This window comes from Gallus gallus, chromosome 5, assembly GCF_016699485.2.
Source record: "Gallus gallus isolate bGalGal1 chromosome 5, bGalGal1.mat.broiler.GRCg7b, whole genome shotgun sequence".
Classification (NCBI taxonomy): domain Eukaryota; kingdom Metazoa; phylum Chordata; class Aves; order Galliformes; family Phasianidae; genus Gallus; species Gallus gallus.
The window spans coordinates 26781977-26794307 of NC_052536.1; the positions used below are offsets into that span (position 1 = coordinate 26781977).

At 38.3% G+C, this 12331-nt stretch overlaps 1 protein-coding gene across 11 annotated transcripts in view; it reads right to left on the bottom strand.

Annotated features, from left to right (window-relative positions):
* The window catches only part of PCNX1 (pecanex homolog 1 (Drosophila)), an 86428-nt gene that overhangs the window by 66008 nt on the left and 8089 nt on the right, over positions 1–12331 (bottom strand). For 10 of the 11 annotated variants that reach the window (XM_015287579.4, XM_025150850.3, XM_025150849.3 and 7 more), the window contains exons 2-5: positions 11160–11368; positions 4755–4860; positions 1419–1464; positions 468–557 (exon numbers count right to left, since the gene is read on the bottom strand). In XM_015287579.4, coding sequence (XP_015143065.1) covers positions 468–557; positions 1419–1464; positions 4755–4860; positions 11160–11368 — 451 coding nt within the window. Of the gene's footprint in view, positions 1–467; positions 558–1418; positions 1465–4754; positions 4861–7532; positions 7688–11159; positions 11369–12331 lie in introns of those variants that run through there. The other variant, XM_046942621.1, reaches the window with a different exon arrangement.

Consider the following 12331-nt stretch of genomic DNA (forward strand, 5'->3'; position numbering starts at 1 on the left):
GTGTTAGCTCAAGTACTGGAAGTTGCCCTTAGCATAGAAAAAACATTTTGTGCAGGCCTTTTTACTTTACAGAATAGCACACCTATTTAGAAAACATCATTTGGCTATAATGGGAAGCAGAGTAAACTAGTCAAGAATGAAGTTCATGAATTCCATGTCATTTTCAGTATAACAAACTACTTAAGAGACACACAAGCTAGCTATCCTTCAGCAGCAAGGAGACAGAACGCAGTAAATATTTATCACCTGCTGGAAGATGCAAGAACAGGAAACATGCAACCCAAGAATAAAGATAGAAGGATTCGAGCTATGCATCCCAGGAACTTTAAGTAATTAAGAAAAGAAACAGAGAACTTCAAGATAAAGTTTTTTTAGATTCTATCAAGAAACTGCATATTTAGCCCAGTTAGCAAAGGGTCACTGGTAACCAAACACCGTGTTTAATATGTAGGAAAAAGAAATTTTACCTTGTTCTTCACTCCCTTCTTTACATAGGCTAGAACTCTGTCCAAGACTTAAACTGATATCATCAGAGGTCTTGGCAGTGTCAGTATCTCCTGTAAATAATAAGAAAGAACAGTACGAGTGCTCACATCTACATGTACTGAAGATTCCTCATTTGGCACAAAGTTTGCCACCTTTATTTTCTCTTGCAAAGGCAGACAATGCTAGTTGCAAGTTACACAAGATTTAATCTTTTCTTTTTGAGGTTTATATTGCATAGTTATTTTGTGCGTAAGGATGTTTTCATTCAACTACACAGATCTCCCACAGAAAAACTGCAAAAATGTCTTAAAACCCAATGAAATTGACTTTTTATTTTTAAATATAATTAGAGGTATATGTACTTGAATGTTACTTTTTGCAATGGTTGCCAATAAAAACGATGGCCAGATTGTAATGAAATATTTGTAAATATTAAAAATAGGTAAAGAAAAAAGTGAGGAAGTAGGAAAAAACAGTTTTCTTATTATCAGCTTAATAAGTACACAAAATAGCAACATTCCCTACCACAAATAATTCATCTTTTCCTGTCAGAGGAGTTTACAATGGCTGTCCTAGACAATACTTAGCTTGATGCTAAGTAATCAGAAATAATCAAGTCACCGAAACTCAGTACCAGAGGAGTCCCTGGTTAAAACAGGACTCAAAATCATAGGTGAAAGTCCACTCAAACCAGTTCCTCAGCTCAGCAATTAAAAAAAATAACAGACGTGGTACAGAAAACATAGCACGTGCTCCAAGATGCACTCTCAGTGTTTCAGATACATCATTTCCAGCTGTCAGGTGGACTTCCTCCCATTAGTAAATTATGTCACCAAAAAGTTGTAAAGATGAGGTATTTGGAAACAGCATAGTAAGCAATATTATTAAAATGCTTCCACAACGTAATTTTTAGAAGCGGCTGAAAATCTCACCTTTGATTGTTGCTGCTGTTCCCAGACGAGATAATCCAGATCCAACCTAGAAACAGGGAATTTTGTAAAAAGCTGCAGGATTACAGGAATTAGCCAACTGTATTTTTTGTTACTGCAAAGCATGCATTTGCCTATACATCTAAGGGATATTTTTAAAGACACAAAAGCTTCCAACAATATCACATCACTGTAAAGTCATTTCTGCCTCAAAATATTTTTGCCAACAGATGACAAAGCACCTAATTATGCAACCAACTACACTGCTATTACTTTGTTTTATGGCCAACACACTTAGGCATTTTACTCCATTGATTTTAAAAACCACAGCTTCTAATCCGGACATTTTCCTTGAAAATACTTCATGGGGAAAACGAACTACTACTGTGATGATACAGTAGTAACTGCTGCTGTAAAGCTGAATGCTCAGTGCAGTACCAACGGGTGCCTAAAATGTTTAAGGGAAGCAGCACGTTAACATAAAAATTCTGTTCAGCTTACTAAATTCCAAGCTAAATCCAGAAGTTGTTTGCTTTGGAAGAGATGCATGCCTTCCATCAGGGTTAGTTTTGAGGTCTATCAGAGAGTTGATTCGATGATTAGAAAACCACAAGGACATTACGTGTTAGTACAGGGGAAGTGGCAGTAGCACACTTCCCCTTGGGTGATGTGCTGAATAAGCTTAGATCAATTTAACCTAATCATTGGCATGGAGCTGTTGAAGCAGGCCCAGAGGAGACCACAGAGATGCTCAGAGAGTTGTAGCACCACTCCTACAAAGAAAGGCTGAGGGAATTGGGCATGCTCATCACAGAGAAAGCTCTGGAGAGATGTCAGTGCAGCCTTCCAGTACTTAAGGGAACATATAAACAAGATAAAGACTGACTCTTTACATGGTCTGATAGTGACTGGGACAAGGGGAAATGATTTTAAACTCAGAGAGGAGAGATTAGGTTAGATGTTAGAAGTTGTTTATACCCCATCCCTTGTGGTGTTGAAGGACAGCTTGGTGGGACCCTGAGCAGCCCAAGTTAGTGGGTGGCAACTCTGCCCATGGCAGGGTTTTGGAAGTAGATGATCTTTAAGGTCCCTTCCAACCCTAGCTACTCTATGACTCTCTGCTTTTGCTTTATTTTATTCTTCCCTCTTGTTCCTGCCAGTACAATTTTTCTTTTGATAGCAGTTTTTGATTACATGGACTACAATCATCTCAAAGCAAGTAAATTGCAGTATTTCTTGAGCAATTTTTAGATACTAGCTACAATCATATTTCAAGTTTTATTTAGTATCTATTTTGAGTTGTTCAATGGTCAACTAGCAGACGACTCTCCTCATTTAAGAAGCTTGATAGCCATTTAGGATTAGTCTGCCTTTCTACGTACATACTGTAACCTCTACAAATGTTTTGATGAGGTGTTGCAGAGAATTTAGGCTTTCCTTTTGTAATATTTCCACCATCATCTCCCTCAAACAACTCACTAACAGCAGCGTGACTGACAGATAATTAAATATCTCAGAAACAGGATAGGCAAAGGGCATTCAAAGGCAAAAAAATGAACTTGAGAGGTTTAAAAAAAAAAGATAGCAACTGTGTCTTACTGTATAATTTAAATGACTCAAAAAAAGCATAACTCTACTAATTCCCCTCTGTAAGTATAGCAAATCTAACATTCTCTGAACACACATGCAGAGACAAAACAGATTTTATCCAGCCAGACTACAGAATAACAGCTTTGCTATGCATAATACAGAAAAGCAAAGCTTGTTTAATTCATTTTCTTAACTACACTGTCAAGCACACTTTTGTCAGTCATCCTGCAATTTTTCAACTTTTTTTTTTTCCACCTTCAGTAATACACTCTGTCTTCAGATGCTGTAGCTGAATGTAAATGTATCAGCATGGGAAAACTGAAAAGAGCTCAGGTGCTTACTGTACACATACCCTCTTGATGCTTCAAATTCAATCACAGGCAACTAGCAAGCACTAATTTTTATCAGTAGTTTCAACTGCATTATGGTGTCAGCATTAAAGCACACAGCAAAGAACACGGAGCTCCTTCATGCTTTAACATTACAACAGTTCAGTGTGGCAAATGCTCTTCCAAAAAAAGGCCAAAGAAACAAGAGCCCTGATCTAACCTACTCCTACATGGACCATCGCTTCCTATTCCTTTGAACTCTACAGACTCTACATATGCTGCATAACAAAACATTATGCAGCAAAAACACCAACATAATATTGCACTACACTGCTAGCCCACAGAGCTAATCGGATGGACTTGTTATAATACCAAGACAAGGATTTCCCCTCCATCCAAAAATAGCTTCTGTATCCTTAACAGAACGCCGCAGTGCTCTCTGGCAACATAACCTTACAGTCCAGCCAGTCAGATCTATTCATCCTCTGATAAGTTGGTAAAAGAAGGATGCCACGACTGGCTAATCATCACAAGCTAAATGAAAGGAACAGCACATGCAGCACTGTAAAAGTCAAAGGCATATATCCAGCAGACATAATAAAGGAACAGAACAGCTTCCCAGTGAAACTACAAAATGAACAGAGTATAATGAAGCTGTACTGCAATCCAAGAAAGGCAAGTTCTTTATTTCTTCCATCTGGAATATGGCAGACCATATTTACTGCCTTCTTCCTTCTCCTGCTGAGGCATCAAAATAGGGAATATTTTGCAGAGGTAATCTAAAGATTAACAGTTTTATTATTTCTATTTCAACCATCTTAGCTTGCTTTGTACTCTAGCAGATTAACTTTTTTTTTTTTTTTAATGCAGAGTCTGAACCGTCAGGAATAATGACTTTCAAAAAGTCATTTAGCACAGCAAGAGATAGCGGTGGATACATCCTAAGAAGAGTTAATAGAAGCCTCCTCAAAATTAATACAACTGAAGTTTACCAATCAAGTGTCTAAATGACACATATCAAACAGTTAGTTCGTGCCGTGACTTCATAGCTGCGTTCTATCTAATGGCTCACTGGTACAAAAGGGAAGGCAAAAGCCTATGACAGCAGGTCTTAGTATTTATCTGACCATGCTCTGAGCCATTTCCATTTCCTAAATCAGAAGCAAGCAAGCAAGCAGAGCAGAAATTGAATACTCCCTGCCAGGACTGTAGTTTGCCTCGTAAAAGCCAGCTGTTCTTAGAACACAAGACTGGATGAGCAAGAACCAAACAGCTTGTGCAATACCATCCCAAACAAAGCAGTTAAATACAGCAGGTAGATAAGTTGTTCATCTTAGTACAATCAAAAAAAATGATACTAAAAAATAAATAAAAATCAGCAATGAGCAGTGGTCACAAAGCCAGCAGCAACAATTCTCACCTGATTGTTTGGATCTATTCCAGCATAAGAATTGCGTGAACTACAGCCAACAGGGGGAGTGGCTTCTCGAATGAACTCTGACATCTCAATTCCTCCACCAGGGTCACTAAGAGAAAGATTAAAAATAATTAACCTACCAGTTAAACACATAAAACGTCTGACTACACTGAGTCCAGATTTAAAAACATTTTCTTGCTTTTCAAAATTCACAAGCTCAAGCATGTCCCAGTACTTTAGACAAATACTGCTCATGTGATGCAGAAAACTGAGGTGTAACTGGAACACCACATACATTAGTAGAGAAGCTGCTTGCCTTGCAACTTCACTGTCACTGGCCAGCACAAGGTATGAAGAATTAGGGACTTGAAGGAATTCTGAAATGCTGGCATATGAAATTTTCTCTGCAAGTGAACACAGATGTGTAATTTTTGAAACATCTGTCAGCTGGAACATACAGAAATCAACCGACAGAAAAAGCACTCAATAACAGTCTTTCTAAAAGCAGGGGGAGAACTCAATTTGAAGTCATTTGCTGTTACGCAGATCAAAAAGTTCTCCTTAAATTGTACCTAGGAGCAAAATTAAGCATGGGTTAACCAAGTAGTCACATATCATCACTGAAAGCTATTGGAAAGGCAGAAAGATACAGGCCCGAAGGGACTTCGCCATTGTCTGACATCAAATCATTACTTATGTAGGTCACTCTGAAAGTAATGCCTCCTATTAACTTCCATGGAAACTACAACAGATACAAAGAGCACAACAATGCCACTTGGTACTGAAAATTCACAGCTACAAAGCACTCTTTTTCAACATTGTCTCCACCAGGAGCTATGCCTTTTCACCTGCAACAAATGAGAGCATGCATGCCAGACTCAAACATCTGCATCAGCAGAGGTGACCCACTGTCACTCCTGTGAAAACATACCACCCACTGCCTTGCTGTGCTCACACCCACTGTTTGGTCTCCATAAACATCCAGCAAGAGTTGATTAATGTCAGTGGCTGTAATTTTTCCACAGGGAGGAATTCAATGCCACACCTTTGCTTCAGACGCACTTCCATGTCAGACGCCGCTTTACCAGACTGCCCCTCTGCTGCCATCTGTCACACAGCAACAAAACCTAATGAAACGTTGGGAGGAAAGTTCAACCTCTAGAGCCGTATCACCAACAGCCATCTCTGATGTTGTGGGCCAACATAAAATAGGAGGCATTACTTTTGGTACAACCCTCCTACCAGAGAACTTCCATTTAGAAGGTTTACATGCCTACTAAGATGGATCTTAAGATGCAATACATACATTATAACACATATATTATAATCTGCTAGTGATTTAACCATTTCAAGATTAGTAAATATTACTTTTAAAGTATGTTCTAGGCCAACACCATCAAATCATAATTCATTACAGTTCAGCTCATAGGCAAACATGTACAAAATAGAAGCAGGCTGGACTCGCGAAAAGGCCACTCCAGTATTTTGATGGAGAAGCGACACATCCTGCTCCATCTGGAATGAAAGTAGAGATGTAATTCTGTTACCTGTGGAGAGCAGGACAGAAATGGGCAGAAGTACAGCAGGTCTGTCTTTATATGCAGTTTTTTGGTTTGTTTGTTTTTAAACATAATAATATCAAAGTAGGATACTATAGAGAATCTCTCAATAGGCTAACAGACCTGAAATATCATGTCTGATATGACCTGAAATATCACGTACCAATACTGTGGTACGATGTCTCAAGCTGCTGTAATCTCACAGAGAGATAAATGACATTGGGGTTCAGCCTTAGGAACCATTCCAAATCATGCACGAGTCCCCTAATCACATACCTCTACAGCCTGAACATTCCTTCATCAAAGGGATAGCAAAACAAAACACCTGAAGTTAGGAATATGCTTCTTAAGTAAAAAATAGTCAGCTTAAGAGTCAACCAGACATGACTCAGCAGAACAATATGGTCCAACTTCAGCAAACTGGGGAGGTGCCGCCATTTTGGTACAGCTCAGCAACGTGACATAAACATGTCGTAACTGCTTGTTGTTTACAAAGCTCTCTCTGATCTAATCTTATCAATAATGCTAAGGAAGAATCAGGGGGGAAAAAAAATGCAGAATTCAGCTTCTTTAGGTTCCATCAGCTTCAGTCAAACATAGTACTCCCTACGTAAGCATTTTTAGAACACTTAAGGACTTCATTTAAAGTTAAGACTAAACTAAAAGACTACTCAATGTTTAAGTTCAGCATACATTATGATGACAACTAGAGAAATAACAGATAATGTCTTTCACAAAAAGATGAAGTTCCTTTCTTGTTTAAATAATTTATTCAGAAACACTGCAAATGATTCAAGTACATTCTGTGAAATAGGAAAAGTCAACAGGAATTAGCTTTCACGCATAGATCTGGGGAGGAGAGCCAGGGTGGGGGAAGGAAGCAGTTCTGTTTCAAAATGAACCAGCAGATATCAGCACAAGCGACAATATGATCCAACAACAATCTACATAGGGCTGCTGTGTTCTGAGGTAGTACTCAAACAAATGGATTAACAAAAGCTACTAACAAAACAACAATAGAAGTGCCTGCAGGAACAAGCAGGAAGTACAGACTTCCAGGCTTAACCACTGTATGCATAGAAGATTCTAAATTCTCTTGTAGCCCAGAGCCCTAATGGCTACTATACTGGCAGCAAACAGCCATTTGCTTCTGCTATTAAGCCCTACAACCAGTTTCTAACAGTTTGATGACTTCATACCCCAGAGCAAGTACTACACTTACCAGATGGCAAGTAACCAAAGAAACAGAAGTAACCAGACAAATTGAGAAGACTGAGTAAATTATGCCCAGCTACATGCAACCAAGACTGCAATAGAGGAGGCATCCAGAACCTGCACGTTTACTATATGCAACCGTGAGCATGTCAGAGTCCGACTGAAAGTCTGAAGAGACTGCTAGCCTAAGGGAATTCAGAAGTTTAATAACTGACTTAGACTGATTAGCTAAAGAGGTCTGATGTTCAGACAATGACTTTCAAGAGAGAATTTAGAACAGTTCTGACATCAGGACAAAGCAGAGGAAGAGTTCCATTCTTTATCTGTTGAACACCTTCCTCTGTCCATAGGCTATGTTTTTGCTTCCTTCCATCCTTCAGAGCCACTGAATTGTTCTTAAAGTACGTATGATCTATCAATATAGGAAGAACATTCTTTAGGAAGACAACACCTTCTGGTAAGCTGGGTAAGGGGTTAAAAACCCTCCCCATTAACCTCCTCAACTTTACTGGTTTCTGCTAGCACATAAGATAGCCCTGTAACAGGCCCAATTAAAGACTGAGATTTTTCTGGTCAAGTCTGGCCAGTGAGACCAGGCTAAAGGTAAAGTTACAGCTGTAATAGGAGAAGGACGACGGCATTTATTGCAAATCCTAGAACAGACCAATTTCAAGCATTAAGAGACCTTCTGTAAAGCTTGAAGTGGTAATTATAACTGTAAGAAAGCCAAACAACTCCACAATCAAGAAGTCTGTCAGGCACAGAACTGCAAGGAGAAGAAATAATATAAGTAAAACAAGAGTTGTAGACACCCCAACAATTTCTTTTAATTAAGTTTTCTTGCTCTACTTGTTTAAAGCAGACAGTATGTAATTCAAAGGCAACAAATTAAGAAACCACGTTCTCCTGATTTATATAGCAAAGTACAAGCAAAATTCAGCTCCCCCACATTGATAGGTGTTGAGAACAGTGTCACCAGGTTAACGTTTTATCCTACTGTGAATCATAGTAGTCACTGACACAAGAAGGAAGGCATTCATATTCCTAAAAGCAAGACTGCAAGTTAAATGTTTAAAGACATGTATGTGGATCCACTGATATCTAACAGACTCCTGTACAACTCCTTCAGTGCAGGATTAGGAGTTCATATTCCTCTTATTTATTTGTTTTAATGAAACCTCACAAGAGGTAAAGCAGAACTAGCACCACGTTGTCAGTGAAGTCAGCAACTGTATGAGAAGTTAGAGAAGCAAGAAGACAATTCTCACACCTATCCTTCTTCTTTTAAAGGTATTAAGTCAAGACCTTCATATTTATAAGGAATAAAAGAAAAGAATAATCTAAGGAAGAGCAAATTAGTCTTTGCTTAATTAAGCAAAAATTTTTAAAAAGATGAAATACCCTCAGTTTGATCCTATTCAGAAACCAATGTGAACATAAGATACAAGAAGCGCATGGAAGCCTACAAATGATAGCATGCCATTTTTGTTAGAAACCTGAAAGCCCCATTCACAGATAAACAATTAGAGCTTCAGAAAAAGAACAGCAGTTAGTCAAAGCTAAACAGAATCTTCAACACATCTATCACTTAATTCCTTAAAAAAAAAACCAACAACCATAAATACCATTGTCTGAAGCAGTCCCTGAGTGGATCTGCATGTGGCAAAAACCCTTATGCACACTCTATGCTACAAGAGCAGGATTAAAAACTAAACAAAAACCTACATACACACACTCATCAGAAAAGATTTTCTATTACTCCTCTCATTTAACTTTGTACACTAAAACCTTGCCCTGTATCTCCTCTACCGGTTTGAACATTACCCCAAAGTTCTTGTGAGCTTCCAGGTAAACATTAGAATACGCTGCACATCCCGCTGACCAAAAAGTAACTTCATAATTTTTGCACTGACCTTGTTCCCAGTTCTAGTTAAGGGACCTGAGAGTGGGAACAAGGATCATATGAAAGTAAATGTCAGCAAGCAGGACACATACCAAGCTAACCTCAACATCTGAGCTAACAAATACTTGTAACGTAGTAAACTGGCCCACATCAACTGGTCCTCAGAAAAAAAAAACACAACTTCTGAAACACCCATAAGTAATTCACAATATCTGTACAAAGAAGTCCTTGCCAAGCTCTGGCAACCGTTGTGGAAGCAAAACCTACACAGCTTAGAGACAAAACAAAGAAAAAAGTCTACAGATCATATCTAACACATGCATTAGCAAGGCTGCATTTAAACAGAACAGACCACTAGTTTACTTTCATGAATTTTATTAAGTAGAAAAGGAATTAGTATATATTTAGGGTAGCACTGCACCAAAGCAGACCATTACAGCTTTAGTAGGAAGTATGGTGATCTAAATGGAGTTACAATGAAAATCAGCAGGTACAGTTACCAAACACTGACTGGAAAGATGGTCAGGTTATAAAAGATTGATACAAGAAGTTACTGTATACCAGCTTTAAAAGAAATGAAGACAGATTTTGCTAATAATACTAAAGCTGAGCACAGATACAGAAGAACTTAAGACTCGCTCCATGGAAGCTACTCCATATGCTCAAGGAGGTCCTTTCACTTCTATCCTAAACATTTTAAACACCACATCAACCTTACCACAACCTGCTACACAGTGTAAGAAGCTGCTTTTGATTACAGCTCCCTATAGCATGTGCCTCTAATTAAAAGTTTCAGGGTTTTGTGTTGTGTTGGTCTTTTTTTGTTTCCTTTTAAAAACTAAAGAAACATGGTAGGACAGTATACCAATTCCCTCACTCTGAAAACAATTCATGGATAATAGCACCAGAAATACAAAGGAAAGAGAAAGGTCTTTAAAAAGCTAACAATTCAAGACTCATTTCATGTAGTCTAACTCTTAAGAGGTCCTCAGTTATGTGGGGTTTGGCAGAGGCTTTGATAATAGAGCTCATAACACACACTGAGTTCAAACAGCCTTCTTGATGAGTAATCTTTTGCTCTTTTTTTCCTCTGCATAGCCTGGTCAGAGAAGGGAAATCTCTTTTGATGATGGTAAAAACAATAATCTGTTGAAAGTAATAATTCCCTATTGACAGTACTTCAGAATCATCATCATCACTACGGAGCTGAATCAATTTCAGAAATCCAAGCTCACAGGATAGCTTTCTCCTGAGCCAAGCTTACAACTAGAATGAAGTATTGTATGTGACCTGCTCTTGTAAAACTAAGCAAACTAAATTCAGATTAGACATTTCTTTTATCACTAAAAACTTAATAAGTATTTGACAGCTAGATTTTTAAAATCACATAAACTGCTGAAATAATATTACTTGTTCTGGTTGTGTTCGTTAAGTAACCAGCAACTTAAAGAGCACACATTTTCCATGTTGTTGTCTCAGTGCTTCCAACATCCTCCAATTCCTTTAAAGAAAGAGCCAGAAAGTTGACATGAAATCGTCATTTCAAACCTAAAATATAAAAAAGGGCTTTTTTTTTTTTTAATATTATACTTAATCAGTCTGTCAAAAATCACATAAGTCTGCATCCGTATTCTTGAGTGTTTATTTCATCCACCATTCCAGTTACACATCTGATAAAGACATAACTCTTCAACATTTCCAGCAGTACACAAGCATTGACAGAAGCCTTACCTGGGTCCATTGCTGTCTTTCCTCTTGGCTGAAACACTGCTTTGTTCTGTTTTTGCACCCCTGTCCAAACGCTCATTGGCATTCCTCTCCACAATTTCTCCCTCATCCAGTGCCCTGTGCAAACGGTAGTTCACCATCTTCAAAACGATAAAGAGTGCTGCTATTACTGGGCAGTAGACAGCTACTATCATCATGGAAGAAGGAAGGGCCTTTCAAAAGAAGAGTAGAAGAGGTGTTAGTGAACATAAGGTCAAACATACATAAGAAGCATACTTACAGCTACCCACAGTTTAACAATTTCCTTCATCTAACCTTTGTTTTCAGCAAGACTTGAAAAGCCATACACATTATACAGTCTAAACCTTGAGTGGAAATTATTAGCAGTCCAGCAAGATAAAAGTTTGACTACAAAATACCAAAGCACTACAGCAGCATAAGTAAACCTATGATTTGAGTTTGAAAAGCAAATTTAACTTCCTCTTTTTTTTTTCTTCCCTCCAGGCTTTTGGAATGTAATACTTAGACTAGGAGGCTTACAGCTAGCATGACTACTGTGTCATAGTATTTTCAATTACTTCATATGCAAACTTGAAGACTAAACCAAACACGAGTTAGACCCTGTTTTAAGATTAGTACACCAAACCAATTCCAATTTTTTGTTTGTTTGTTTTGAAACAACATCAGTTTGACAACATTGCAGCATTGTAGATGGGAGAAAACTACTTAGACTAGGTGTTTTAATTTAGCTTTGTCAAGTTTCGAATAGCTACTCTTGCATGACAAGATACCAACCAGTCCTGAAAGCCTAACTTCTTCTCCACTTACATACAAAAAAGGTCAGTTTACATTTGTGGCTCACGCTGTTATGCAGCAGTCCACACTAACCAGCAACACCACATGCTACAAGGGTTATTTATGCTAGACAGTTACATGCCCATGGAGAGACAGCCAATGCAGATGTCTTGAAGAGAATTTTTCAGTTGTGACAGAGGTGGACAAAAGCCAAATAAAAAGCCTCAGTTCTAAATTCAACTTCTGAAACTCCTCTCTAAACTAAGACCTCACACCAACCTTTTGCCAAGACCCACAAGGCTTTTTTACCAGTCATCTCAGCAACTGGTATTAAGTGAAGTCTGACAGCTGTTGAAGTGTATGGCGTACTAGTCAAACTT